The sequence below is a fragment of the Lentinula edodes genome, assembly GCF_021015755.1.
Source record: "Lentinula edodes strain Le(Bin) 0899 ss11 chromosome Unknown C8R40scaffold_28, whole genome shotgun sequence".
In the NCBI taxonomy this organism is placed as follows: Eukaryota; Fungi; Basidiomycota; class Agaricomycetes; order Agaricales; family Omphalotaceae; genus Lentinula; species Lentinula edodes.
The window spans coordinates 309,683-335,121 of NW_025764334.1; the positions used below are offsets into that span (position 1 = coordinate 309,683).

The 25,439-nt window shown below is 47.3% G+C and overlaps 11 protein-coding genes across 11 annotated transcripts; 4 read left to right on the forward strand and 7 right to left on the reverse strand.

The window, feature by feature from the left end:
• Positions 1-159: 159 nt before the first annotated feature.
• C8R40DRAFT_1071310 (uncharacterized protein) lies at positions 160-1,515 on the forward strand (the record flags this gene model as incomplete). The annotated part of the gene is made up of 2 exons (XM_046226320.1): positions 160-463; positions 524-1,515. 2 exons carry the CDS (start codon positions 160-162, stop codon positions 1,513-1,515), a joined length of 1,296 nt encoding a protein of 431 aa, XP_046084063.1.
• Positions 1,516-3,029: 1,514 nt separating this feature from the next.
• Positions 3,030-6,513, reverse strand: C8R40DRAFT_410225 (PLC-like phosphodiesterase). The gene is made up of 10 exons (XM_046234967.1): positions 6,222-6,513; positions 5,777-6,162; positions 5,560-5,721; positions 5,165-5,507; positions 4,824-5,116; positions 4,277-4,778; positions 4,082-4,215; positions 3,579-4,032; positions 3,097-3,520; position 3,030 (listed from the first exon to the last, which is right to left on the reverse strand). The coding sequence occupies exons 1-9, from the start codon at positions 6,424-6,426 to the stop codon at positions 3,432-3,434; spliced, it is 2,568 nt and encodes an 855-aa protein (XP_046084064.1). The 5' UTR covers positions 6,427-6,513; the 3' UTR covers position 3,030; positions 3,097-3,431.
• C8R40DRAFT_410539 (uncharacterized protein) lies at positions 6,306-8,433 on the reverse strand. Its single transcript, XM_046234968.1, has 3 exons — positions 8,353-8,433; positions 6,423-8,294; positions 6,306-6,375 (listed from the first exon to the last, which is right to left on the reverse strand). Exon 2 carries the CDS (start codon positions 8,180-8,182, stop codon positions 6,602-6,604), a length of 1,581 nt encoding a protein of 526 aa, XP_046084065.1. The 5' UTR covers positions 8,183-8,294; positions 8,353-8,433; the 3' UTR covers positions 6,306-6,375; positions 6,423-6,601.
• On the reverse strand, positions 8,398-8,760 carry C8R40DRAFT_1161916 (uncharacterized protein; the record flags this gene model as incomplete). The annotated part of the gene is made up of 2 exons (XM_046230188.1): positions 8,398-8,517; positions 8,578-8,760. The coding sequence occupies 2 exons, from the start codon at positions 8,758-8,760 to the stop codon at positions 8,398-8,400; spliced, it is 303 nt and encodes a 100-aa protein (XP_046084066.1).
• A 205-nt stretch (positions 8,761-8,965) lies between these two features.
• On the forward strand, positions 8,966-11,404 carry C8R40DRAFT_1161917 (tyrosyl-DNA phosphodiesterase-domain-containing protein; the record flags this gene model as incomplete). The annotated part of the gene is made up of 11 exons (XM_046230189.1): positions 8,966-8,994; positions 9,047-9,554; positions 9,604-9,804; positions 9,922-10,002; positions 10,051-10,194; positions 10,250-10,465; positions 10,516-10,701; positions 10,750-10,860; positions 10,919-11,128; positions 11,187-11,300; positions 11,363-11,404. The coding sequence occupies 11 exons, from the start codon at positions 8,966-8,968 to the stop codon at positions 11,402-11,404; spliced, it is 1,842 nt and encodes a 613-aa protein (XP_046084067.1).
• A 92-nt stretch (positions 11,405-11,496) lies between these two features.
• On the reverse strand, positions 11,497-12,940 carry C8R40DRAFT_1173042 (uncharacterized protein; the record flags this gene model as incomplete). Its single annotated transcript, XM_046231951.1, has 3 exons — positions 11,497-11,763; positions 11,818-12,817; positions 12,870-12,940. The coding sequence occupies 3 exons, from the start codon at positions 12,938-12,940 to the stop codon at positions 11,497-11,499; spliced, it is 1,338 nt and encodes a 445-aa protein (XP_046084068.1).
• A 615-nt stretch (positions 12,941-13,555) lies between these two features.
• On the forward strand, positions 13,556-14,524 carry C8R40DRAFT_1051022 (uncharacterized protein; the record flags this gene model as incomplete). Its single annotated transcript, XM_046224681.1, has 1 exon — positions 13,556-14,524. One exon carries the CDS (start codon positions 13,556-13,558, stop codon positions 14,522-14,524), a length of 969 nt encoding a protein of 322 aa, XP_046084069.1.
• Positions 14,525-14,992: 468 nt separating this feature from the next.
• On the forward strand, positions 14,993-16,592 carry C8R40DRAFT_1173044 (uncharacterized protein; the record flags this gene model as incomplete). The annotated part of the gene is made up of 8 exons (XM_046231952.1): positions 14,993-15,050; positions 15,125-15,228; positions 15,301-15,345; positions 15,398-15,982; positions 16,049-16,256; positions 16,313-16,381; positions 16,440-16,454; positions 16,519-16,592. The coding sequence occupies 8 exons, from the start codon at positions 14,993-14,995 to the stop codon at positions 16,590-16,592; spliced, it is 1,158 nt and encodes a 385-aa protein (XP_046084070.1).
• A 233-nt stretch (positions 16,593-16,825) lies between these two features.
• C8R40DRAFT_410822 (putative tartrate dehydrogenase) lies at positions 16,826-18,475 on the reverse strand. The gene is made up of 5 exons (XM_046234969.1): positions 17,959-18,475; positions 17,659-17,909; positions 17,399-17,593; positions 17,141-17,305; positions 16,826-17,079 (listed from the first exon to the last, which is right to left on the reverse strand). Exons 1-5 carry the CDS (start codon positions 18,249-18,251, stop codon positions 16,838-16,840), a joined length of 1,146 nt encoding a protein of 381 aa, XP_046084071.1. The 5' UTR covers positions 18,252-18,475; the 3' UTR covers positions 16,826-16,837.
• A 61-nt stretch (positions 18,476-18,536) lies between these two features.
• Positions 18,537-20,112, reverse strand: C8R40DRAFT_1115046 (major facilitator superfamily domain-containing protein). The gene is made up of 6 exons (XM_046228544.1): positions 20,010-20,112; positions 19,911-19,959; positions 19,467-19,838; positions 19,347-19,409; positions 19,077-19,298; positions 18,537-19,011 (listed from the first exon to the last, which is right to left on the reverse strand). Exons 1-6 carry the CDS (start codon positions 20,067-20,069, stop codon positions 18,701-18,703), a joined length of 1,077 nt encoding a protein of 358 aa, XP_046084072.1. The 5' UTR covers positions 20,070-20,112; the 3' UTR covers positions 18,537-18,700.
• An 877-nt stretch (positions 20,113-20,989) lies between these two features.
• Positions 20,990-25,349, reverse strand: C8R40DRAFT_411139 (uncharacterized protein). Its single transcript, XM_046234971.1, has 4 exons — positions 24,331-25,349; positions 23,983-24,269; positions 21,339-23,926; positions 20,990-21,250 (listed from the first exon to the last, which is right to left on the reverse strand). Exons 1-4 carry the CDS (start codon positions 25,108-25,110, stop codon positions 21,231-21,233), a joined length of 3,675 nt encoding a protein of 1,224 aa, XP_046084073.1. The 5' UTR covers positions 25,111-25,349; the 3' UTR covers positions 20,990-21,230.
• Between the last annotated feature and the right edge of the window lie 90 nt (positions 25,350-25,439).

A 25,439-nucleotide genomic window follows, 5' to 3' on the forward strand; every position in this document is an offset into this window, starting at 1 on the left:
GGCATGCTCTATTTTTCTGATATCTTCCAATCGTCACTCATTCATCACGACAGAGTGCCATGAACCTTCTACAAGTAACGCCCTCTCGTGCCCGACTATCGATAAAGAACTTGCTCATCGACTCAGCGAGCATCCAACGTTAAGCTTTGCACATTCACAATGGATCTGGACGCCCGCGTTGATGGAAAGGCTCCTCCCCGTAGTAGAGCATTTCGCAAAAATTCCATCGCCCCAGATCGACGTGAACCAGCTTTCGCGACGATTGCATTTGGTGCGGACGACGCAGCTACACTCTGGGTCAATGGTGAGCCAGTTGCAACGGAGATTGGCTGGGGTCACGCTCGAAGTTTCTGCGTTCTCCTTCGACCTCATCTTAATGTTTTTGCCGTCAACGCTACAAACAACGGGAACGTCAATAACGCTGCCGGCTTCCTTTTCACTGCAATAATCACTTACATGGATAGTACCATGTCTTCTTTGGTTTCTGATACCACCTAGCGTAGACAATCAAACGTCCCTGGAGGATTCCACGGGCTATCATACGACGATAGCTCTTGGATGCCAGTCAAATCTACTAGGGAGTATGCTACTGATGCTATCGCTATCGCAGGACGCGACGATTTATCTTTTGCTCCTGCTAGGTGGATCTGGACCGGTGAGCTCAATGATGGTAGAGCGCCCCCTGGGGCCCGAGCCTTCCGGTTGACTGTGAATCTCCCGCCTAAACACACTCTCGCATCCGCAACCATTCTCGTTACTGCCGATGACTATTATTCTTTCTATGTGAACGGTCGTTTTGTCGGATCGGGGATTCAATACATGGCTGCTCAGCGATTCGAAGTCGATGATATTCAGGGTCCTCGCATTGTCTTCGCAGTATATGCTGAGAACAAAGTTGCCCCAGAAGGGTGGAACCCTGCTGGCCTTATTTCAGCTATACGCGTTACCTCCCGAGATCCGACACTTTCCTGTTTACAAGGATGCTCAATCACCCATGATTGGTTCACTGATGCGGGCTGGAAGGCCTACCCCGGGGATGCTCCTCCATATGGATTTGAGCTTCCAGTTTTCGACGATTCGAATTGGGCATATGCAGCAGTAAGAGAACGACTTCCGGGACGCTTCTCTATTCCTGCTATCGGTGAGATGGATGAGTCCGGGAGCCCGTTGCCCGGCGCTCCTCGTGGGGTTCCATTCCAAAAGACTATTCTTCGACACCAATCCGAGTCGTCCCGCCAGGCAAGCCATCGTTCGGACTCACACTACCGCCAGAATTACCAATCAGAGTTCTCCCATTATCCCGCCGACCCTTATTCTCAGCCCCACCGGTCCCAAGCAAGTATGAATTCAGATGCCCATGAGCACCATAGCGGCACCTTCGCGTCTGAATTCCGCGCAGGTAGCCTGCCCGGGGAGTTTGTTGATCAGCCTACACAGGTAGCCAGTCACTTCATGACTGTACATGCGTCCCTGTCAATGGAAAAGGACCTGAATTTGGCAGGAGTGTGTATTTGAATGCTTGATGACTATGATAAGTCAAGGCATTGAAGCTGGTCTCTGCCTGTCTCTGCTTGAAATAATACATATACATACAACTTGAATGTGATCTGTCAACAAGTATATTTTGGACAATTGTCAATCCTGTTTCAATTTGAGTCGTATAGTTAGGCGAACAAAAGAAATAAATAAGGCTAAGGTCCATATCAAATTGAGACATCGTTCTCCAGTTCTCCTTGATCGTCAGACCTTGCAGCATAGGGTGGAGGGGCAGGCGGTTCTTCATTAGCGACGGTCAATCGCTGCAACCGCTTTTCGCTGAAATAAGTCGAGTCTTTTCCTGCGACAGAGCCCGACGGAGTGCTTCCACTACCTTGTGACGAAGATCCAGAATCAGTGCTCGCTGCCCAGGTCACACCCGGGGCAGCGGCTGATACCGTGGTGTACCCAGCCTCAGACTGAGAATACATTGACTGATGGGTGAGAGCAACTGCCGAACCTGCAGAATATTTCGATGCATCACGATGCGTCGGGGGACCAAAATCGGTGTACGGTGCTTCACCTGATCTACCATAGACTGGCGCAGAGTTCTCTTCCAGAACTCCCTTCTCTTCCCATGGGTTCCCGCCCGCCCGCAATCTTGTGACCCGACGATGGTAGATGAAAAATACTGCGATCGAAGCAGCGAGACCGACAATGCCTCCTACTACACCGCCAGCTATTGCTGCAACATTTTTTCCGCTGCTACCGGACGACTGAACTTCTTGTACTCCATCATCAATGGTCACGCTATACATGAGACCGAAATGAGATCGTAATTTGAACAAGTAATGGGAGGAACACACTTGAACCCATCGACGACAATATACCCATTGACATTTGGATCACTATAGTTGAGACCTTGTAACACGAACATACTCAACGTATGTGAACTATTGGACAGTCCAGTGAATCCAGATCTTGCTGCAGAAGATGCTGTAGGGGGAGAACCAACGCTTGCGGGGGTAGCGCTCATATCCATCAAATTTACAGTAATATTGTTTCCACCGTCGAGGGATACCACAGTGGAAACGTTGTAAGGCCACAGCGGAGAGAAATAGTACACTGCTACGCCTATACGTTGGAAGAGAAGTAGTATCCCTGATTAGTGACTTCCGAGCACTTGCCTGAAATGAATAATTACCAGTGAATTGGAAGACAGCTGAAGCATCGGGGTCGCCGGAGGCTACTGCATGAGAGCCTTCATAATCGAAACCCTCCTTGATATCTACATCCCAGCCGTCCCCACCTTGAGGCAGGTAAGTTACACTAGGGTCCAGATTATCGTAAGTAACATTGTGTAGGATGGCGAAGGAGCATCTTATTGAATATAACGCGAATGAAAGGATAGCAAACAGCCTGAGTCTAATCGACATCATTGTTAGAGGAAAGGGAATGGAAAATGTACAATGCCTGTGGATCCTCAGTTTCTAACCAAGCAGGCGCAGAACAAAAAATGCAAAGGTGGGAGAGAAATTCGAACTAATATTCATCCTACTTCGCGCCGTACACATATATCAGTATTTGATAACAGGTGGAAGTTCAAAGGACAACACTCGCCTTTTTCACCGAGCTTGCCCCAACGCCATGGTAGTTAGTACCTGGTCGCACCCACAGAACATCCACAAAGGATGCAAAAGCATCAGGATACGACCCGTCGAGCCCGGGTCGAGAAAGGAAGTATTTGTCAAAAATGCACATTTGCCGAATCAGCGAATCGTAGGGGTATGACATGATAGATAGATTGATTGATGCATGTATAACTGTGGGTACAGATAATCAAGAAGCTAGTAGTTTGATGACTGTGGGTAGATTTATGTTGGTCATACTCTGGCTTCATATGGTAAATGCCAGAAATTGAACAAGGTCTTTATGGGACAGATCACCCCATGACTCTAGATATTCCGCATCTTTATCTTTACAAATAAGGTCGAAAAGAGATGAGGAGACATCTGAGAATCATGCAACGGCAAATATCGAAAGCCTGTATTCACATATACTATGAGTGTGTATCCCGCTGATAGAAAATGAGGAAGACAGACCGCGCTCAAGAGAACCTAATGAAGAACAATAAACCGCGATCGGCTCTTCATCTGCCTCATCTTTCAATTTCTTCCTCTCCTGTTTGACCGCAAACTTTACAAAGATAAGATCGGTCATACCACCGACACAATCGAACGGTATGCATAATTCTTCTTGCCAGACCGGGTTGAATCCGTTGTTCTTCACGGACCCAGTACTGAATGATATAGACCGAGCGGTCGTAGGCTGAGAGTTCTTTTGTGAATTTTGTGGATTTTGCGAGGTGGTTAGGGAAGTGGTGATATTTGAGGGGGGTGAGTAAGTTGCACCCTCGGCCTCGGCCTCATCTGCCACGAAGGGCGAATGCGTCCAAAGAGGAATATGTACAGAGACCTCAACAAAGGGATCTACGATCGACTGGATTTCTTTGCCTGACTTATCCTTAGGAAGAGGGAGTTGTTGTGCAGAGATGATCTGAAAACAATCATCAATTTTAAGCCTAAAAATGCTAAATCAATCGTACAGTAAGATCCAGATAGTGCTTTGTAGGTTTCTGAAGAAGACTCTCATTCCCGGGTCTTAGGGCAAGTGGCTTGAGTACATATCCAGATCGTCCATTGCGTTGGAACATGGCATAGTTGATCATATATCCCAGATCTAAACGATACGAATTATAAGTACAGACAACCTTTTCGTAAGGATATCTGAAGAGACTCACCAAATGTCTGCCAATTTATTGCTACCACCTGAGCTCCAGCCGCCCAATATAGGTGTGGTTCGTAATTTGAAGAATCTACCCTTGTACCCTTGGGATAAATCCTTATGATATGCGATTGGGTGTGTTTCACCAAATCGAGCATACTGGTACTCAGATATTTATTCGCAGAATTTTCTGAGATTGAGAATACATGCTCGGGCTCGTAGTGCTCCGAGGCGCCGATTCCACGGCATTTGACGCCAACGGTGTACACAAGCAATGATGCTAAGGCGAATGACATCTCCTTATGCTTGGTTCGGGATTTCGAGCGGACTTTCCTAGCAAGTTTGGATTTGAGGTCTTTGATTTCCCCTAGTAGACTTGAATGTGATACGTGTGATGCAGAGGAAGCGGTTGAAGAAGAGGAAGATGAGCTGTCGTCGTCTACTGGTGCTGTTCTGGGCGGTGCTTTCTTCACCCGTAGTCCGGCGTCTTTGCCAGAGGATATGTTGAGATTTTTTGTCTAAGATAATGTGAGAACGTGCAATGATGTCGGGGAAGAATATACCTTCAACATAATTTTGCCTCTGAGATCCTCGGGGCTAGGCAAGGAGGTGATCTTGGCTCTGCCCTCTACTGGGGCGGAAATCAGTGCATCCCCAAATGCATCCTTCATTATCTGCACAATCATATCTTGTTGCTGTATCCCACAGTGCAGTTCCGCAGAGATCACGACAGGATAAGGTGATGATGCGAATGCATATTTGGCTATCGCGTGACAAACTTCGCGAACGGAAACCTTGGAAGTGAGCGTTTTTCCGTGGTATACCATAGGTTCATCGGAACCGTCGTAAATGTCCACTACATGCAGATTAACCATAGGCTAAAAGGGATGATAGCTCTTCTCACATTCAACAGTCCGACAGCTGTGAAGGAGAGCGCGAATGTAGCCTTCAATGGTCGATACCCCAACCAATTGATTGCCGATGAGATAGGTATTGTGTGATGAGGAGATGAAATATTCTGAGATAGGTCGCGTCATATCGTGATGTACCACACTGTTCTGGTTAAGTATGGCAGCGTTGTCTAAAGATCTAAGGAAAGTAGCAAACGCCTCTGGGGTCATAATCGCATCTGATGAGCGGGTGTTGGAATCTTTTGTAGTTATGGATGGTGGCGTCGAGCCATTGGAATAGTCTATTCCACTGTATTTCGTGAATAAAGTCTCTAAATCCTTGTCATCTAATTTAGACTGGAATCGGGATGATCAGAGAAATGTACACATTCAATTTCGAAAGACACACTTCCTGCGAGTGCAACATAAAGCTCTTGAAAGCGGCAAAGTCCAGCTTGCCACCGCTAACGTGTTCATACAAAGTTTGAACTTCTGGCCTTTTTTTGAGCAATTTAATCAACTCTTGATATTCAACGTAGTTCAAGTATCCACGATTGTGAACATCAGCAGCCTAGAGAACGGTATAAGATGATCGTAAAGGAAGGCGAAAACGATAAGAAACGCACGTTAAACAAATTCCTCAATTCCGCCTCTGAAAAATGCAAGCTTAGACGGTTGCAGAGATTCTGTACATTTTCGAACTCCAGCTTCTGGTCACCATCATGATCCGCGGTTTTCCAATATTGCTTTTCCCAGATGACGTCGCGAAGGACATGGTCAAAGTTTCCTGTCATAAGACCTTGGCGAACTGCGTACAGTTTCGTCAGAGACTCTTTCCATAGTTTGAACACGGTAGCGGACGGGGCAATGAGGTGTGTTACTTTGTATGCACCCTCCCTGATGTATATGATGGTGATCCAACGCGATTGTGCGTCTGGCGGAAGTTTGAAAAGGGTGCGATAGTAGCTGCTGTCGGCGTCGAAGCGAAGCTCTTTGATGGATTCGATGGGAACTATGAAATCAACTCATGTGAGCGTACTGATACAAGAGATGACGAGAAGTTATACGGACTGATCTTGATGCCCTTCTTCTTCTTGGACTCGTAGAGTATTTGGCCTTCATCTGGGTCAATACGGAAGAGTGGATATTTTATCACACCATCTGACACTTTTGTGAACCTCGCCCATTCTTGAGACGCTTCCGGGACTGTAGGTAAGCTCTGCGTCTTATTATTGTCAACGTGGATCGTCGAGTTTGAGTTGGGTTCTGTACCCATGTTCGTTTAGTCTAAGGTTGTTAAGCCGTCGATAAAGAGAAACAAAAAAGGATGAACACGAAGGAGGTGGAGAACGAGGCTATTCAGTGCCATTCGGTGGCTATTCAGCCAAACTAAGGAGTACTTAGGCGCTCAGAGTACTATAATCCGATTCATTCAGACGGTAACAGCCTAATTAAACAGTCTTCACGAGGACACTCAGGCCCAGTGTTTCTTCTATAGGTTTTAAACGTTGAAGTATAACGCTTGGCTCCCGCAAAGAATACAAAGTCAATGAAGAAAGAAGAACACATTCGTGGTCTGTGTCATGCAGAGTGGAATACCTTCGAGATTCCAGCATCAAACCCAAGATATTTGCGACCTCCGTATCCGCCGTCGCCAACACGGAAAGCGACAAATGCCGCAAACGAGGCATAAGAATCCGACCCTGACTGGGTGTCTCTGATATATCCAGAAGAGAACACACAGAACGTATGTCATACTCGCCCATTAGTACAAGTGAATTGATATTTGTGCAGGCATGCATCACCTCCGACAGGAGGCTTATCGAATTCTCAGCTCCCGTATCAAATATGTAGACCTCCAAAGAAGCGACGGAAGGTGTTCGACGAAGAAACGTCGACACGGGACTTAAATCCTGGAGGAGTAGTTCATCCAACACGAGGGTCTGCAATGAGGGAAGGTAAAGACGAGAAAGACCAACTAGTTGGCCACGTAAATGCATCGTCTGCATATTCAGATGATCAACCCTTGAGCCTGGATGAAAATTTCGCAAAAAGACATCACAGGTATTTAGGTTTTTTGCATATTCTAGGACAAACAAAAAATCTCTGAAGTCCCGGAAACTGCCCGTATATGAGCTGAGCTGAAGCCAGGGTAGGTAGAATCTCGAAGGTCGAAAGAATCCGGAGAGACTAAAGTGGCGCAACTGGGGAGCGACCTGGAATGCTTCTGCTGTTGAAGGAGTGTCCGCAGCATGACTCACAGGTATGTTGGCGACAACGAGCCAGCGAAGAAGGGGTATGCGGTGTTTTACTGTGGCACTGAGGCTATCGAGTGCTGCTATTGGGATGTATTGCAGCTCCACCGCCTCCCAACGAAAAGACTGGCTGGCAAGAAGTTTCAAACACCTCTTCTCGCTTTCAGGCAATACACCCGACATGTCTTTACGGCTAAAGTAGAACCTGATGGAGAGGGGACGTGATCCTGACCGCTGCAGGGCAAGCTCGAGCAATGTGTTGGTAAGATTTTGTTCATGAGCCCCCACGCAGTCGATTTCAATCGATGACCATAGATATGGCATGCTTTCGCAGACAATCGCCCTCCACAAGCCGCAAACTTGACTAATCCTCCAGATTACAGAACTGGGATCCATCGAAACGCCTTTCCACCAGCTGGGAAGAGCAAAGGAAAATATAAGCAAAAGAATTTCGGGAGGGAGACGTCGAAAAGATGAGAGTGTGCTCTGGAGCTTCGTAATGTGCGCGCGTTGTTGATCACGACATAAAAGAAGTTGCGCTCTGGAGTCATACCGCTCATTGGCCCGTTCGTCAAGAGGATGCAGATCATTTTCGATCTCTAGCTCGTTTAGTTTTCCCTCTAACAAACGCAGCCGGTTCCGTGACTCCAGCAGGGCAGTTTGGATGTCGGTGATCTCAGAATCCTCCGCTGGATAGTTCGAGGTGAATAGGTGGTCAAAAGGAACCTTAACCATTGCCGAGGACGCGAAGCAGTCGAGGTAGTTGAAGGGAGTCATCGAAAACAATGGGTGCTGTCCTGTACAGTAAGCATTCCGCTTCCGCGACACGTGAGGAGGGTATGAGTTATGAGTCGATTGAATGCAGGATAGTGAAAACCGTATTGTAAAACTGAAACAAATATCACTAACGAAGCCCAATTGGAAGGTGATTGAACAATTTCGCATACCTTCAGATACGGTGCTGCGTTGGTTCATATATATTTCGTCCTGATTTAGAGCGACAGCTTTTCCATGGCATCCTCGAAGTTTTCATCGCTTGAGCAATCGCTATCTGTATCCTCTCCACTTCCCTCTCGCTCTTCTTCTTTTTTATCTTCATCCTCGAAATCTAACTGTGACCGACACAGTTTCTAATAAGCAAGGGGACGAAGAATTATTATGACTGCACTGACCGGATCATATATCACTCGTATGATTAAGCTACAGCTCGGACAAGTAGCAATATCTTCGCAATCCCGAAGTTGTTGTCGTGTAATCTCGAATCGATCGCCACAAGGACATGGGTAATGGTATACTTTGCGAGACGGATCCCAGACCATATCTTCTATTTCAACTTCGTCGTAATATGCTCCCATTGCGCAGAAAGGTGGAGTGCGTCCCTTTATTGTCCCTGGAAGAAATCGAGAGTTGTCGAAGTTCAAGACTGCAGATTTGAAATTTAACCAGTCAATTATTATCATGTGACTTGCACGCACCTTTCAATTTAGGTTACGAACGTGTTCTTCGTGAATTGACGGCCAACCAAGCCAGCTCTGGTACAACAGTTCCGCAATTTTGATAATGGATGAAAATGACAATGACTTTGAGAGGTAATGTGAATTTGGTCTATCTACCCGTTCTTCAAATGACACCATCTTCGAGAGCCATTGCCTTGAGCCTCCAGGACCACACTGAATCAAGCAGTGGGCCAATAACCTTAAACGAAGATGAAGCCTTGTTTCAGCAGCAATTGCAACATGCTATCGAAATCTCGAAAGCCAATGTTCAAAGAGGAGAGGTTGCACAACCTTCCGCATCGACGAATACCTTCTTATCTGAGCGTGCCCAGCTGGAGAAAGAGAGAAGGGAACGTCAGAAGAGGCTTCGGAAAGCACAAGGCCTTCCTGACAGTGACGATGATCTCCGGGCAGTTAGTGACGAGGAGGACTTAGGACAACCGAACGCCAAGAGGCAACGTCTTTCGTCGTCATCAGTATCATACATTGGTCAAACTAATGTTCGGACCAGTACGGTCCCCTCCAGCTCCGAACTTGGTCCCATCCAGGGTTCATTCTTCTGGGACGGGGAGTGGCGTCCAACTGCCACTCTCGGCGTTGAACCTCGAAAGGATGGAAGGTCTACTTTCAGATTGTCAGAAGTTTTGGGCGATGTGAGTGCTACTATATTGGATAAGCTTCCGCAACCAACGTACCTTACAGAAAAGTGACATCTCTTTCGCTATTTTATCATCCTTTGCCCTGGATATTCCTTGGATATACAGCTTGTTTGATCCATCTTCCCCTGTTATCGTGGTCGCTCAGCCAGATTCCAATGGAAAAGCTAGTGTCAAGAATGCACTCCCAAATTGGATCAAAACAACGCCTTTTCTCAGGGGCGGATATGGTTGTATGCACATGAAGGTGTGCTGTCTTTTGTTGAAAGCCGGCTTTTAACTTTTCTCTGACGGTTTTACAGTTTATGCTGGTATGCATTGCAATGCATCGGTCATTGCAGGGAATCTAATCAGTACACAGTAGATTTTCTATAAAACAGGTCGCCTGCGGGTAGTCGTCTCTACCGCAAATCTCATACCGTACGACTGGCGGGACATCGAAAATGTAGGTTCACAATCATATACTCGTAAATTTCCTCTCATCACCATGTAGGCTGTCTGGCTTCAAGATCTCCCCCCACTGCCGAAAGAAGCACCGTTTAATAGACAAGACAACGAGTCTTTTCCATCTGTAATGAAACGAGTACTGGATGCTGTCAACGTAATGCCAGCTCTTTCCACTATGTTAAAGCAAGATGTGAGCATAATGGTCATTATTCCATGAATCATCTGCTTGAACAGATCATCTTTAGCATCCCAATCTTCCGATCAAAACAACGGAACAAATATGTACACGATGGGATTGGTCTAATGTGAAAGTGAATTTGGTCCCCTCGATTGCTGGAAAGCATGAAGGATGGCCTAATGTCATCCTAACTGGGCATGTAAGGCTCATGAAAGCCGTGCGCAATATGGGTTTTCGAACAGGAAAGGGGCCAAAGGAGAAAACACTCGAGTTGGAATGTCAGGTGGGCACAGTTTCTCCAGCCGTTGCTATCTCTCATGTTAGCTACGCCAGGGCTCCAGCATTGGATCATACACTACCCAGTGGATTAACGAATTCTATCATTCAGCCAAAGGTGAATCAGCGGAGGACTGGCTAGACAAACCCAAAAGTCGGAGAGAGAAACTCCCATATCCTGTGGAAGTAAAGGTGTTATTTCCTACTTTAGCGACAGTACGGAGTAGTCAACATGGGGAGCGCGTAGGCCAATTTTGCTTGAGCCTATAAACCTCCCTGATGTCTTCTTAGGGAGGTGGAAACCTGTTTTTCCAACGATCTTATTGGGAGGGCAAGAAATTTCCTCGCCAACTGTTCTACGACTCGAGGAGCAAAGCGGGTAAAACGCTCATGCACACCAAGGTATACCCACATTGAACTCGGTTGACTCGTTACTCCGTAGATCTCATATCTATGATAGATGATTGTGGGCAACATCTCTCAAAATGTGGCTACAAAGGAACCCCAAAAAGAAGTTATCAACATAGACACTGATTCCGAAGACAGCGACAGCGGCGAAGAGGTTGAGGTTGTCGACGCTAACGTTGGTTGGATTTACCTAGGCTCACACAATTTTACTCCTTCCGCTTGGGGGACGCTTTCTGGATCAGCGTTCAATCCTATCATGAATGTACGTGTAAACACCATGTATTACCCGCAAAAACTCGACCTCCAACAATTTCGAGCAGATACGTAACTACGAGCTCGGAATAGTGCTTCCGCTCAAGGACATGGCGGAGGTCGACAATTTGGCCTGTTTCGAGAGGCCGCCGAGAAAGTACGGTCCAGATGATTCCCCATGGGTTAGTCTCAATATTTAACGATGACATTTAACCTCATCAATCTGACGGTTCTATATGTACAGATCCAAGAAGAATCGATATATTTCAAGCCACGTTCGTCGTGACTGTGTTTCATTCATAACTACACACCTACCTAGTAGATAGTACAGGAGGAACACCGAATCTCTCATCTATTACTTTCGATGTCTTTCCATTCTCATGAAAACCAGACCCACAGAGGAGCCCCAATGGCAGCTCGTCGCCCATACCCTTTTCCTGTATGGCGTCGTTTCTCGAATGCCAAGTCACGAAGAGACTTGATTCGTTTCCGAAATATGTTAGCCCAGTGCTGCATCGCCTCATCCACGGATCCAATTTTCCGTTCTTGACGCAAACCCTCTCGATACGAGTCTTCTTTAAATTCCACTGCTAGCTTTAGGGTATGAAGGAACTCAAGCTGTTCGAGGACGGCCACAATCCCTGCCTAAGTTGGATTCTTGTCAGTTCGGCAGTGCACAAAAAGGACAAAAGATATCACCATGTCCGATTCAGGTTCTTCCGCGCGATTGAAGTATCGGATGCCCTGCAATTCCAATGCTCGGAGACCTGGAAAACACTCGTAGATTCCTGCTAACATATTTGTAGTAACACACCAGCCCATTTTGATGCAGAGCTGCTCTAAATTTGGGCGAGATGAAGGCAGAGATTTTAACAGCAGAACAATCATCTCGGGTTTGTGATAAGCCAACATGGTATCGTTTCCAGACAGCAGCATATTCTCCCAAGAGTCTGGAATAAAATCGAGGACCAGACTTCTTAGAGAATGAGGCAAAAATTTGAAGATTTGGTCTGAAAAGGATGGATTGGAGATAGTGATGGATTCAATCCGCGAGGAAAACAAATTGCTTTGGTCTTGTGCAGCATTCGGAGGCAGCAGCTCGTATCTGTGAGGTGAGGCACCAATTACACGTAGTCTACAGTGAACCTCAAGGACTTTTAACTTCTGCATCGACTGCACAACGGTCCAGAGGGGATAATTTTGAGAATCCGAATCTAATGGCGGGAATCCTGTAAGTAGGAAGTTGCGTATCACTGGCAGCGATATTCTCTGCAAAAGGTTCGGTAATGGACAGTACTCTCCAGGAATCTCGAGGGACTCTAGCGTCTCGCTGCATCCTTGAATGATGTTAGCTACACATTGTACAGATAACAACCGCTTTGATTCTGGAGCATCATAGAGTGTCGCCTTCCCGACCTGTTCGATTACGAGGTCATGGACTCCATGGAAGGAATTGAAGACTGTCAATGCGTCGTGAACAAGGAATGAAGTTGGGATGTGTAAGGTGTGAAGAGAAGGGGTTGACGCCAATGCGTCGATGAGATCGAAGTTGGGTGGAAAATCCGGTGAATAAACGAACGTTGCGAGGTTAGGAATATGTGGAAGAGCTGCAGAAAGCAACTTCATGGCTGGTCCATGTCGTGATTGAGAGACCCACAACGGTTGCTTATAGTCGGACTTGTATATGAATTCCAACTTTCTATATTATCCTCATCAAAAGCCCAGGTTTTATAACCAGGGCGCATACTCACTTGATGTATGGCCACAGAGAAGAGGGTAAGAACTGCGAACGATCTTTTGGCCAACAGACGTTACGGAACATGACTGGTAGCATGTGCTGTCTTATCTGCTTCGACAGTAGAGATAAAGGAACAATTCCTTGTTGACCTTCATTTCGTAAATGAGATATTATGTGCTCGAATATATCGAATCCTAGGTCGTTCAAGTTTGCGGAAGTACTTGCCATAATCAGATGAGATAAGCAGTAATCGATTGTAATGACCGAGCGCCAAACTATCCACCGAATTACCGGCCTGGTCCGGAGGAAGGATAGACCACTGACATAGACCCATGAGCAAAACGACGCGCCATACTGTTCGACAGCAAGTATGAAGTTACACCGCCATGCCCTTGCTATAACCTCGAGGATTTACAATTACACCTCCTCAGGCCTCGAGTATACCATGCGACTTTCCAAACATCCAACCTACATAGATTCAGGATGATCAGCCTTGTGCATCCCATGAGTAGGGGAACCGTAGTTCGGATTATATAGTACGGAGAGAGAAACTTCCTGGCCCCTCACCCAACATCCAACAATACACTTCCCCAAGCCGGTATCCCTCCCAATCCAACCCCAATCTCCATGTACCACTATTCATTCTTTGACCGCTGCGACTATCCATTCTTTCAACCGTCCCACCTCAGCTCTACTGGCATGGCTGCATTTGGCTTCGCTGCCACGATTTGCATTGCGGTCGCAGTCGATAGACTTCTGTATCATCGTAATCGAAGACCTGCAGCATCAGTGACATTGTCTGATACCAGTATTGATTGGGTTCTCAGTCGATGTTCGCAACTAGAACAGCAGCTTACGGAGAAGGAATCTCACTACCAAGAGCTTAGACTAGTTGCTGCAGCCAGCCAAGCGAAGTACCTCCAACTCGAAAGGCAATGGTTGGTAGATGAGAGGAGGTACGAACGTCAATGCACGGAACTCGAATCGGAGAACGCGCGACTACAAGAGAATATTCGATCACACGACACTAGTGCTAAGACTCTGGTGGTGTTCCAGCGCAAGACTGAAGAAGAACGGGCTGAAAGGGTGCACCCACTGTTCGTGAGCTTTCTCGACAGGCTCTTACTCGCGAACAAGATTTGGCAGCAGCAGAAGGAGCTGCAGCGAATGAGGGGAGCGTTGGCAGAGAAGAAAGCAGAGAAAGAGCAAATCATGCGAGCGAATGCATTCGCGACGTTCCGCGATCGTTTGATCGCAGCGAACATGGTTTGGAGACAGCAGAGGGAGATGAAGAAGTTGAAGGAGGAGAGGAACATGATGAAGGAAGAGGCGGATAGAGTAAAGCAAGGTCGGGTAAGGGCTGTAGCGAGATCGGCGAAGCAGATGGTGGTGGATACAAGGAAGGAGGGTATGGTTGAGGAGTTGGTTAACGATCTTGTGGCTGATTTGAAGAGGGAGAGGGAGAAGCACGAGAGAGAAGTTGAAGAAATGAATGTGATGTGGCAGGAGGAGCGTCAGAAGCTGCTTTCCGAAATAGAAATGCTGAGGCTCGGTCAGCAGGCTAGACTTATCGAGCAGGAGATATCCAATGAGCTGGAAGATCGTCTCGCTGCCAGTCTGAAGGAATGTCGGAAAGAGGTTCATAGACTCGGGGCGGTAAAGTGTTGACCACTTAGGTTCGTATTTCCTGCTATTTTATATCGGGGCGCATGCTCATTGGGTTTCTTGCAGTCTATTTATCTTAAGAATAACTAAACATTAATGTATCATTGTATGCTGTTGGTCTTATTTATTATGTATTTATTGCAACGAGATCGATGTGCTCACCGGTAAAGGTCCTGAATGAACTGGATTGACTCTAAGGCTCGAGTGTGGTCTAACAAACATAGCCTTCGCTACTGCTTCCAAGATATTACAGCTAGCTTTCATCGTCGCTTTCAATTTGCTTGATTAGATTCTTCAAAAAAGGTTGTAAATAGAACGTCGAAGAACCGGGGTGCTGCAATAAGCGCTCACGAACGCCACAGCCATGCTGACGGCGTCAAAATTCAATTTATCAGACGCATTGCCGGTGCGAGGCTCTCACAGCTTGACTTGCTTCTTGATCTCTTCCCTCACTACAGTAACACCTTCGAGATGTCTGGGGATCTCTACGATATTTTGCACATCTCTCGTGAAGCAACTCCGGAGGATAGTAAGTTCCCTGCTATGCTTGAAACATAAATGCTGATTTGCGTTTCCATTTCCAACTGATTTAAACTGTTGCAGTTCGTAAAGCATACAAGAAACAGGCATTGCAAACACATCCAGATCGACTTCCTCCAAATTTCACGCCTGCGGAGAAGGCTGCTGCTGAAGACAAATTCAGAAAAGTGTGTTCCAAGAATTATTTATGCGTATACAAATAAGGTTTGCTCATTGTGGCGTTCGCTTTACGAGTGTAGGTCAATAATGCATACGAAATCCTGAAAGATCCTCTAAAACGACAAGTAATGGTCGCCCATATCTATTTCAGTAGCCCTGCACTTACTTTGTAAACAGTCCTACGATCGACACGGTGTTTGGCCTCCGCCTCCAGCAGAGACCCCACCTCCAGCCTCGCGCTATGATCCTTATTCAACTCGGTATCAAAACCGGAGGAATGATTATCCTCGTCCGAATCCTCCCGATCCCTTCACATTGTTTACAAATTTCCACTTCACCGATCCTTTCGAGCTTTTCGATTCTTTCTTCCGCGAATCCCTCGGCGCTTACCCTCAGGACCGTCGTCACTCTCGTGATAGCAGGTATCCTCACCGCCGTCATACAAATTATGAAGGCGATTTCAACAGCTTCGATGGATTTGGCAATGGATTATCGGGAGCGCGCGGCATGCATTTTGGAGGGGATGATTTAATGGCGGATCTGCAAGATATGCACCGGAACATGCTTTCTGCATCTGGATTCTCTAGAGGCATGGGTATGGGTATGGGTTTCCCCCCAATGATATCCCATTTCCCCACTTTTCCTTCACTTGTCATGGATACGAGCTCTGGTTCTGGCTCTGGGAGGTGGGCTGCAGAGAGTACGATGTCACAGACGATAAATGGCGTGACACAGACTGTACAGAAGCGTCGGGACTGGGATGTACGTTGTGTTCAGTTACACATACTGTCTCTTTCGTCTTGGCCATTCTAAAGCTCCATTTCATAGGGAAATGTCCACATTACCCGCACCTACCCTGATGGTCGAAAAGTCGTCACAATTAATGGGGTAGAGCAACACGACCAAGGACAGCGATACATTCAGTCCCCTCCTCCTCCTCCTCCTCCTACTAATGGCAATGGAAATAACTATACTTCGAGCCCTCCGCCCCCTTATGCGATCGCTGCTAACGATGCCATGAATTATGGGAACGCTGGTTAGTATCTTGATGCATATCCAAAAGTCGTGTACTCATCATGAGTATTCATTTAGTGGCACCCAGACCGTCTTCAGGGCGTCATGTGATTCCCGTAGTTCCCACTTTCCGTGAGAGTAACAGAGGTGAGTCGATCGGTATTATGATCACCTTCAAATGTTGATTTCTTCCCGTTTGTTCAAGCCTACGAGAACGAAGGTATGGGAATCATCTTTTGTGCTTGACTGTTTCATAAACTGAAGCTCATTGCTATAATCTCAAGGCCATATACACCCCCTGACTCATTCTCACCCTCATTCTACTAAGAAGAGATGGTGGAACCATCACAGTGGATGAATTCTTTTTACTGCTGGCTGTTTTGCAACTCTTCAATGGATGCTGTAGCGTTAATAATCAACATCTTTCCTGCCTGGATCCGTTCTGTACTCGATATGCTTGTATTGCTATTTCCTACGCTACTACTTACGCTAAGAATCCTTTATATATGTATTATGTTTGTGCAATATCGATCCAACAACCGTAGATTGAACCGTGACCATTGTCCTACAAATTGTTAGTTTCACCACCACTGCACACGACAATTACAACTTGAGGATTTCTCCTAGAACAGCCTCCGTAACCTGCTTCGTCCCCGCTTTCCCACCCAAATCCTTTGTAACAATACCCGCTGCACAGGTCTTTTCCACAGCGTCCATCAAGTTAATTGCCGCTTCAGATTCCCCAAGCCAATGAAGCATCTCCGACGCAGTCCAGAAAGTTGCTACTGGGTTAGCAAGGCCGAGACCAGTGATATCAAAGGCAGAGCCATGGATGGGTTCAAACACTGCGGTGATCAAATAAGGTAAAAGGGGGATAGGCCGTGTTCAAGGACAGTATGGACTTACTCGATGGATTCTTACGCGTAGGATCGAGATTTGCAGTCGGTGCGATACCTATCGATCCTGCTAACGCAGCAGCCAGGTCGGAGAGGATGTCCGCGTGAAGATTGGTGGCAAGAATGGTGTCGAGAGAGCGAGGGTTGAGGACCATGCGAACTGTCATTGCGTCGACTACGACGATCAATACACAGTAAGTATAAAGGTTCCTCAGACGGAGTAAGGAACTGGAAAGCCTGAAAGAATTGATAGGCTGACAAAACTTACCCAACATATGATCGACAGATACATCTGGATAATCTTTCGCAACTTCCTGGACAACTTCGTCCCACATCACCATCCCGTTTCGTTGAGCGTTGCTTTTCGTGACGTAGGTAAGCATTTTTCGAGGACGATTCTGGGCGACGTTGAATGCAAAGTGTGCGATGCGCCTGACCCCGGTTCTGGTGAAGATGGAGAGTTCTGCAAAGTGTCATTAGTACGGGTTACTCGAGAGCGACCACGTAGAGAGAAAGAGGGACACTGACCAGTAGCAACTTCATGATCGCACCCCACATGTGATCTTCCTCCCTGCCCAGCATACTCCCCTTCACTGTTCTCTCTTACAATCACCCAATCCAAGTCCCCAGGTTGACAGTTTGCAAGAGGGGATTTGGTTCCAGGGAGAATTCTTGTTGGGCGGACGTTGGCATATTGTTGTAATGGTTGGCAGATAGCGAGACGAAGCCCCCACAGTGAGATGTGATCTGGTACGGAGGGAGAGCCGACTGAGCCGAACCTACAAATAGATTCAGATGGGTGAGTGAATAAAGGAAGTTTATATTTACAGAATCGCATCGAACTCCCGCAAAACCTCCAGATAGTCCTCGGGCGTATACCTTCCTGTCTTCAGAAACCTCTCTGTGCCCCAATCAAACTCTGTGAACTCAAGTTCAAACGTCGAGAGTTTCTTGGTGAGGGCTTGTAAAATTTCGACCGCGGCGGCAATGACCTCTGGGCCGATTCCGTCTCCAGGGATGGAGGCAATCTTGTAGGAGGATTTGGGAATAGGTGGAGGGATTGGTGAATTGATACGATGACCGTTGGTGGTGGTTCTGTTGGTGTCATTCGTTGCAGACATTGCTGGATCTTACTTTTGTTTCGCTGGTAAAAACTGTGAGTAAGGAAGGAAGGCTTCTAGTGCAATGCTCATGAGATCCTATGTGAATCCTTTGTTTTATGTTCACAGAGACTTCGAATTTAGAACACTGAGCGCTGAGCCGCGAATTGTCACATGAGGCGAAATGCTGCGGCTCTCCGCGATTGATACGCCCTTCCAAACGAAAATTCCCGTAGTGTTCGCTGGTTGGTCAAAAAGTCAAAGAGTCGTCCCACGAGAGGACCCCGGAGGAGCGCGGGTGTGACTTGTACGTGATCTCTCGCCGGTTGCGTAAGCTCTATCGATGAGCAATGAGAACAAAATTTCTGGTTATCTGGTTATCGAAGTGATACACAAATTACAATCGCGCAGTTGGCAGTGCTTGAGCAACGGTCTATTATACCAATTTCTTAGCGTGACATTCAGCTTAGCTACTCCTGACCCGCTTGCCTTTCAGATGACCTATGTCGCCTCGCTGCATCCATTCCCCAACCCACCAACGCGATCAAGGCAGCGCCCGCGAAACACATTCCTACATACACAATCATTTTCTCAAACTTCCCCCCGCCAACGTCGAAACCAAGGTGTTCAGAGTGATCAAAAGCATGCGTGAAAAATGAAGTTGTAGAGTTAGAATCCAAGCTTGTCAACGCAGAAGAAATGGGTGTAGAGAATATATTCCCTATACCACGAGAGAAGAGTAGGACTCCAAAAAGAGTGGTGGAGAGATTCGGATCATTGACTTGTGGTTTGAAGGAATTAATCGAATATTTAGAATGATACCAGTGGATGAAAACATCTGCTTACCGCTCAAAGGCTTAATAAACCCGTTCCATGTGCTCGACCAGCCTCCAGCAACGATCCCGTAAGCTAAACTGAACGATAGCAATCCAGCGAGATTATATGATAAAACACCCCAAAGTATAAATGTTACTGCAGATGTGGAGGCTAATGTTGAGAGTCCCAAGAGCCAGGGATTGATTTTATCGGAGAGGTAACCTGTTGCTAGTCGACCTATTAAAGAGCCGCCTATAAAAAGGATTAGAATAAACAAGCTTCGTTTTGAAGGATCCTCACAGTTGAGTAGCGCCAGAGCGATTGATGCAATCGAGTTGCTGAGGTTCAGATCACTGGCAAATGCTGAGCGAAATATATTTGATATCCTTTTGTCCTTTCACGGAGTATGACATGGCTTACTAGGAAGCCAAACAATCGGCACAAAATATCCAAATCCCTGGAAAGTATTGGCAACCACTAAAACCCAAAATGACATACTTCTTGTCCACTCTGAGTTCCCTCGACCCCGTGGGGTTGGTCCCATGGCTCGTATGCGAGATTCAGGCAAACGGCCTTTGATTAGAGGAAGCAGGGGTACAATAAGAAGAACTGTTGCAATGGATAGAATTCGCAATGTTTTGGGAGGACCATGTGAGGATAATAACGAGGGTAAAATGAGGGGGAGGAGGATGCCTCCCACTGCTGTTCCGGCGAAGACTGCGCCATTAGCAAATCCACGCTTGCGATTGAACCATTCGGATAGATAAGACATGCAGGGAATGTAGAGCAATGCTACGAGGAGGAAGAGAGAGAGTCGAATGTTAGAAAGAATGAGATTGCAGGATTATGTTCGTGTATATTCACATCCTCCGATAGCATACAAGGCTCCTTGTAATGCAACTAGTTGTATGACCTGGATAGAAATGTGAGAATTGAGGAGTAAAGTACATGATGCAATTTCACCTTAGTGGTGTAGCTAGCAGCGAAGAGAGACACCCAACAGAGTATTGTGCCGACGTACATGGAATTACGTTTATGATAGGGATATCTAGTTATTACAGGAGTGATGAAAGGCCCTGAACTTGAGGGATTAGAATAGGACTGGGAGCAAACTTCGAAGTCTTACCGGAACAGTAAATGATACCAGTTGAGATTGGACCAATCAAAGGAAGCAAACTCGATGCCCTCGGTTGAGAGGTGTATGTTGTATCATTTAGGTATGCTATGTAAAAAGGACAGAGTGAATTTGACGAGGGTTCGGAAATTCACTACAGCGAATACGCACCATCTAAAAAAACACCGAACGAGGTCGGAAACCCCCAGACAATGGCTTGCACGAAGAAGGCTGCAGTCAACTGATAACGAGGGATGGAATATTAAGTGCATGCTAGTACACGGCGCACACTAAGATACGCACAAAAGACCAAGCACCAAAACCTTTGTCTACTGGAGGTAAGAAAGATTGGTTCCTGTTGATAGACGGTACGTTGTCGACGCTGGAGAAACCATCAGATGGAAGCGCAACAGAGACAGGAGGATTGAGGTAAAGCGTAGAGCTCGAGGCAGGTAGTGGAATCTGCAATGCTAGTTCTATGCTTTCCAGATTTCTCTCCAAAGTTGAATTCATTATGGTTGATTCGACAACAGAATGGTCTTTGGTATGGATGCCAGCATAGATTATCTGAAAGCGGTTCAGAATCAAGGTGTTGGAGATTGTTACGACATAGTGATAGATAGTGATTATGTAGATTACAACCTCACTCAGTATCCAAATTAACGGTTTTGGGAGCTTGAGAATGCCAAGAAACTCGTCCGACAGCTCATTGAGAATACACGTTACAAAAAACAAACAGCAGTGAAAGCTAAACGAAACAGAAGTGGATATTAAGTGTATGTACAACTCTTCATTCGCGCAGGGAAATCATAGTCCCTCAAAGAATGATAAATCCTGCGCCGACAAGCCCCCAGTCGTTGTCTTCGACGTTGAAGATGCCAAAGTGGCACCGAACACTGACATCAACTGCGAAGACATACCAGAAGCCGGAGACGCGACAGTCAAAGAGCCAGAACTCGAACCGGAACCGGGCCCTGAGCCGAGCGCACCAAAGCCCATTAGCAACGCCGGCTGCTGGCCGGAAGGTGTAGGCCCAGGTAGCGGTATTGGGGGAAGTGTACCATTTGTATTCAGATTAGGGCCATTGGTACTGTATGGAGGGGAAGACGACATAGAAGACATGGGTGGTATTAGTCCAGCCTTTGCCTGGGTCTGCTGTGTTGCAAACGTAGACGAACCGATATTTGAATTCGGGATTGATCCATAGGTGGAACCTGGAGCAAGCGAAGCTAAAGGTACATCATCGTCGTCATCTTCATGCGCCCCTAGTAAATCTCCTCCTCCTTTATTCTTGCTCGATGAAGAGTATTCGGGCGGGGGGCTCAAAATTGGCGGCAAAGGACTTAAAGGGGGAGCCGTACCAAACCCGTATGCTCCATATCCAGATCCATAACCACTGGTTGAAGAAGCTGCACTCGGGGCAGGGGAAGGCCAAATCCCACTCCGAGCCATAGCATCTTCCACCAAACTTCGCGTACGTTGATGTGCTTCTTTGGATACCTTCTTCTTATGGTTCTTCGGGGAAGGAGATGAAGCTGGAGTAACTGCAAGAGCAGGCTCGGATGAAGAAGCGACCAATGGAGAAGCGGAGTTGACGGCATTTCCGGAAAGGAACGATGGAGAAGGTTCGCGAGCCGGCGAGCCCCAATGTCTCGAATACGCCGAAGAAGACACGGGGGCAGGTAAATTCAGTCTTCCTGGAGGAATCCTACCTCCCACACCTGATCCTCCCATAGTTTTCTTCCCTGTAGATGCTCTCCTCGAAACCCCAGCACTAGTTGGCTCCGCACCGAATGCCCTCCTCGCCGCCAACTTTCCAGGTGATTTATCGGGGAGGGCGGGCGGGGAAGGTGTTCGGAGTGTATCGCGTTGTACCGGAGACGATGAGGACGCAAAATCATTGAATGCATCGAAGGAATCACCGAAAGAATCCATTTCACGACTGGAAAGGAGCATGTTGTTCACCGAATTCGTAGAAGCGATGGAAGATACGGAAGTGTTCAGGGGATTGTCATATCGCGCAGAGAAGGCGTCCGAGGGGCCCTCACTGTCACGGCCGTTGAATTCTGCAGATCCAGCAGAAAACAAAGGTTGTGCAGAGGAAAGAGAGAACAGGTTTGAGGCTGAAAAGGGAGGCTGGACTACGTCGGTCGGGGTTGCGCTGAGGAAATCAGAAAAGTCGTCGTCATCGGGGTTCTGGGGAAGATGAGCAGAAGTCACAGAGGTCGAAGGTATGTTCAAAGCTGCGGGAATGCTCGAAACACCTGAAACAGACGACGAGGCACGTGGCAGCTCATCGTCAATCAACAGTGTGGGAGATGACGTTGCTTTTCCGCCTCCACGAATAGATGGCGGAGGTGGAAGGAAGCTAAAAGGGTCGGCAGACTCGGGGGTTTTCGATGAAGAACCGGAGGATTGAGACATGATGGCGACAGGCGTAGGCCTCTTCATCGTCGTGGAGGAGGAGGAAGAGGTAGTTCGGATGTTTGGCATAGCCGACGACGAGGACGGTCTTGAAATGGCACTCCCACCCAGGGCATTCATACCCGTACTAGGACTTGTTAGCTGTGAGGCTCTGCCGCCAACAGAAGAACCTGCGATAGATAACATATCTAAACCAGGACTGGAAGATCTAGTCGATAACGGTAAAGCAAAAGACGATGGTGTCGAAGATCGGGTAATGGCGGTTTGTATCTGAGAAGGAAGTGCAGGGGAAGGAGTCAGTATCTGACTCGAGGACGACGCAAAGTCAAAGTTCTTATTCTGCCGCGAGGCATCCGAAGGGGCCTTTCTCCCAGTGATGAAATCATCTGATGGACTCTGTGGTGAACTCAACTGCGACTGCGACCGCTGCGGATCTCGGCCAGGAGCTCGCGGAGGAGGTAACAGCGGTGCAGGTAGCGGCGCACTGTTTATCATCTTCTGAAGCCCATTCAATTCCAACTCGTTTGATCCTGTTTGTACGAGTTCATGTTCATGATCAACGTCACTAGCACTGGGAACGATATCCTGCAGAAATTCAAGATCATCTGTAGACAACGCCAATGAGGTGTTTGAGTTCTGCCGAGAATGGCTAGGTCTGTTGCGGGAGGAGGAGAATCGGTTTAGGAAGCGGGATACTGCTGAAGGTGCGGGAGCTGTTGTTGGTGCGTCGTGGAAAAGATCAGGCGAGCCCCCGTCGCCGTAGGTAGAAGGAGTAGGAGTGGTAGAGGTGGAAGCACCCACAGCCGACGTTGAAGGGACTGGAGCAGAGGCAGGACTGGTGGGAAGCTTGTCCGTTGATGATGATTCTGCATTTGCAGTTCCTGATTTAGAATCCATGCTGTTCCGAGATGATGCGAAAGACGGCCTGGGACTTGCTTCTTTATCCTTCTTTTCTTTACTCTCCGTAGGTGAAGCTTCTGCCTTTCTTCCGAAGAAAGACGATAATATGCTAGATCCTTTCCTTTTCATTTCAGGCGCCTCTACTTTCTTTTCGTCTTCTTTTTCTTTCGGTAAAATTCTCCACCCGGCAGGAACGATCTCTTCTCGTTCTTGTTCACTTGTTTTCTCTGGCCGTGCTTTTACTGCAACCTCCCATTCGATGGATCCTTTAGTTTTGAGATACATTCCAAGAGGACCGGAAGAGGAAATCACTGTCGAACGCGTCAAGCGGAGGGCCTCTGAGCTGCGTTTCATTATAGGCGATGATTTGGTTTGTGAAGGGAGGGCCGGAAGGGATGAAAGCGGTGGCAAAGGTGGAATTATAGTCTGGCAAAGGTCCAACCTGTATGGTAGATGTGAATATGAGTTGGATATGTTACAATGAAGGGGAGCACTCACAGGCCCTCAACCGCATCTATACCACCTTTCCAATGAGCAAGTGTTTCTTCAGGTTGACTTTCATCATTCAAAGAGTTGCTCTCATCCTCAACCTGGACGACGGAACCTAAATTTGGAGAGTCCCTGTCCAAGGGGTCATCATCCCTGGTATCCTTCAAAGGCTCCTGCGTTGTGTCTGTAGTAGGCACATTGTTTACGTCGTTTGGTTTCGCTTGGACAGGCGGGGGCCATAAATCGTCCGAAATTTCCTCCAAAGTACGCAGAATTGATGCAAGAAATTCCGGAGGCTTAAAATAAGTATTATTTGAGCGAAATGTAGAGAGTAGAAGTCAGATGCAAGAAACTCACTACCACGCGATCCATTTTCTCTTTCTCTCTTTTGGCTCTTTCCCATTCGTCCAGAGCCTCTACATCTTCAACATCATTTGGATCTGCTTCTTTAGATACCCATGCAGTACCCCATTCCGATTCTGGGTTAGAGAGACTGCCCGAGTCCCAGGTTTTTCCCTCCGTAGAAGGTCCGGCTAAAGAGTCGGAAGCGCCAGATTCGAATGTACCAAATTCAAATGCATCGGGACTGCGTGGCGCAGGTGGAGAATTGGACGCGGTTATTTCCAGGACCGAGCTAAGAGACGTGGAAGTAGGGAAGGTACTTTGAGGAGGTGTCCATGGATCCACTATCCCTGGAGCCTCGCCCTTGGCGGCAACAGCTTCGTATTCATCAACATTAATATCCATCTGATCATGCATTCCCTCCCCCTCGTTTGATTCTTCTGCATCTCCTACCTCTTCTGTTTCCGAGTTCTCGTCAACACTTGAGCCTCCGAAATGTGCACTCATACTCTCGTACGAGGATTTCCAGTCGACACCTTTGGGGCTAAAGCTCGAAGTGATAGGTAGTTCCGGAGAATCATTGGAGGTAGAGGAACCCCATAATGTTGGAGCATCGTCAGATGGTTCATTCCAAGTTACAGCTGGCCCTACGGACCAAGACGGCAGGGCGATATCTGTTTCGCTCTCTGCAGGATCCCTCCAGGTGGAAGTTGAAAATATGGATTTAGTAGGAACGGAAGAAGTTGTGTTTTTGGAGTGTGACTCATCCCAGGCATTGGCCCATGGATCGTCCATTAAACACGTCCGCTAGATCATAGATTGGTATTGAGCTGTACTGTTGTTGGCCAACAAGCGCTGGCACTTCCGGTTGTTCGGTCCGGTTTGGTTCCGCGCTCACTGACCCAATCGATACATCCTCTGCGGCCAAAGACTTAAAATGGCATGCTCATCCTTGTTAACACAGACTTTGATTATATCTATGGCTCCTCACGGCCTGCAGCGACTTGGAAGGCCCCTACTAGAAGGAGGACATCAATCACGGGTGGTCAAACGAAAGGGATCACACTGTCGACCATTTCCGCCTCCATTCATCCTTTGGTTCTGGTGTCCTTGCCTCAACATTG

Excerpts from the sequence above, each read along its gene's own strand:
- C8R40DRAFT_410225 (XM_046234967.1), bottom strand. The coding sequence starts at position 6,426 with ATGGGTACAGAACCCAACTCAAACTCGACGATCCACGTTGACAATAAT. Across the intron at positions 5,508-5,559 it reads TTATGTTGCACTCGCAGGAA|TCTAAATTAGATGACAAGGA; the intron begins GTGTGTCTTTCG and ends TCCCGATTCCAG. Across the intron at positions 4,216-4,276 it reads AATAAATTGGCAGACATTTG|ATCTGGGATATATGATCAAC; the intron begins GTGAGTCTCTTC and ends CGTATCGTTTAG.
- C8R40DRAFT_410539 (XM_046234968.1), bottom strand. The coding sequence starts at position 8,182 with ATGACTCCCTTCAACTACCTCGACTGCTTCGCGTCCTCGGCAATGGTT.
- C8R40DRAFT_410822 (XM_046234969.1), bottom strand. The coding sequence starts at position 18,251 with ATGTCTGCAACGAATGACACCAACAGAACCACCACCAACGGTCATCGT. Across the intron at positions 17,910-17,958 it reads CGGGAGTTCGATGCGATTCT|GTTCGGCTCAGTCGGCTCTC; the intron begins GTAAATATAAAC and ends ATCTATTTGTAG. Across the intron at positions 17,594-17,658 it reads CGATCATGAAGTTGCTACTG|AACTCTCCATCTTCACCAGA; the intron begins GTCAGTGTCCCT and ends GACACTTTGCAG.
- C8R40DRAFT_1115046 (XM_046228544.1), bottom strand. The coding sequence starts at position 20,069 with ATGTACGTCGGCACAATACTCTGTTGGGTGTCTCTCTTCGCTGCTAGC. Across the intron at positions 19,960-20,009 it reads CTGCTAGCTACACCACTAAG|GTCATACAACTAGTTGCATT; the intron begins GTGAAATTGCAT and ends ATTTCTATCCAG. Across the intron at positions 19,410-19,466 it reads GCCGATTGTTTGGCTTCCTA|CATTTGCCAGTGATCTGAAC; the intron begins GTAAGCCATGTC and ends TATTTCGCTCAG.
- C8R40DRAFT_411139 (XM_046234971.1), bottom strand. The coding sequence starts at position 25,110 with ATGGACGATCCATGGGCCAATGCCTGGGATGAGTCACACTCCAAAAAC. Across the intron at positions 24,270-24,330 it reads AGAAAATGGATCGCGTGGTA|CCTCCGGAATTTCTTGCATC; the intron begins GTGAGTTTCTTG and ends ACTTATTTTAAG. Across the intron at positions 21,251-21,338 it reads AATCCCGAATTCAAATATCG|TACCAATGGCCCTAATCTGA; the intron begins GTTCGTCTACGT and ends CCCTCCATACAG.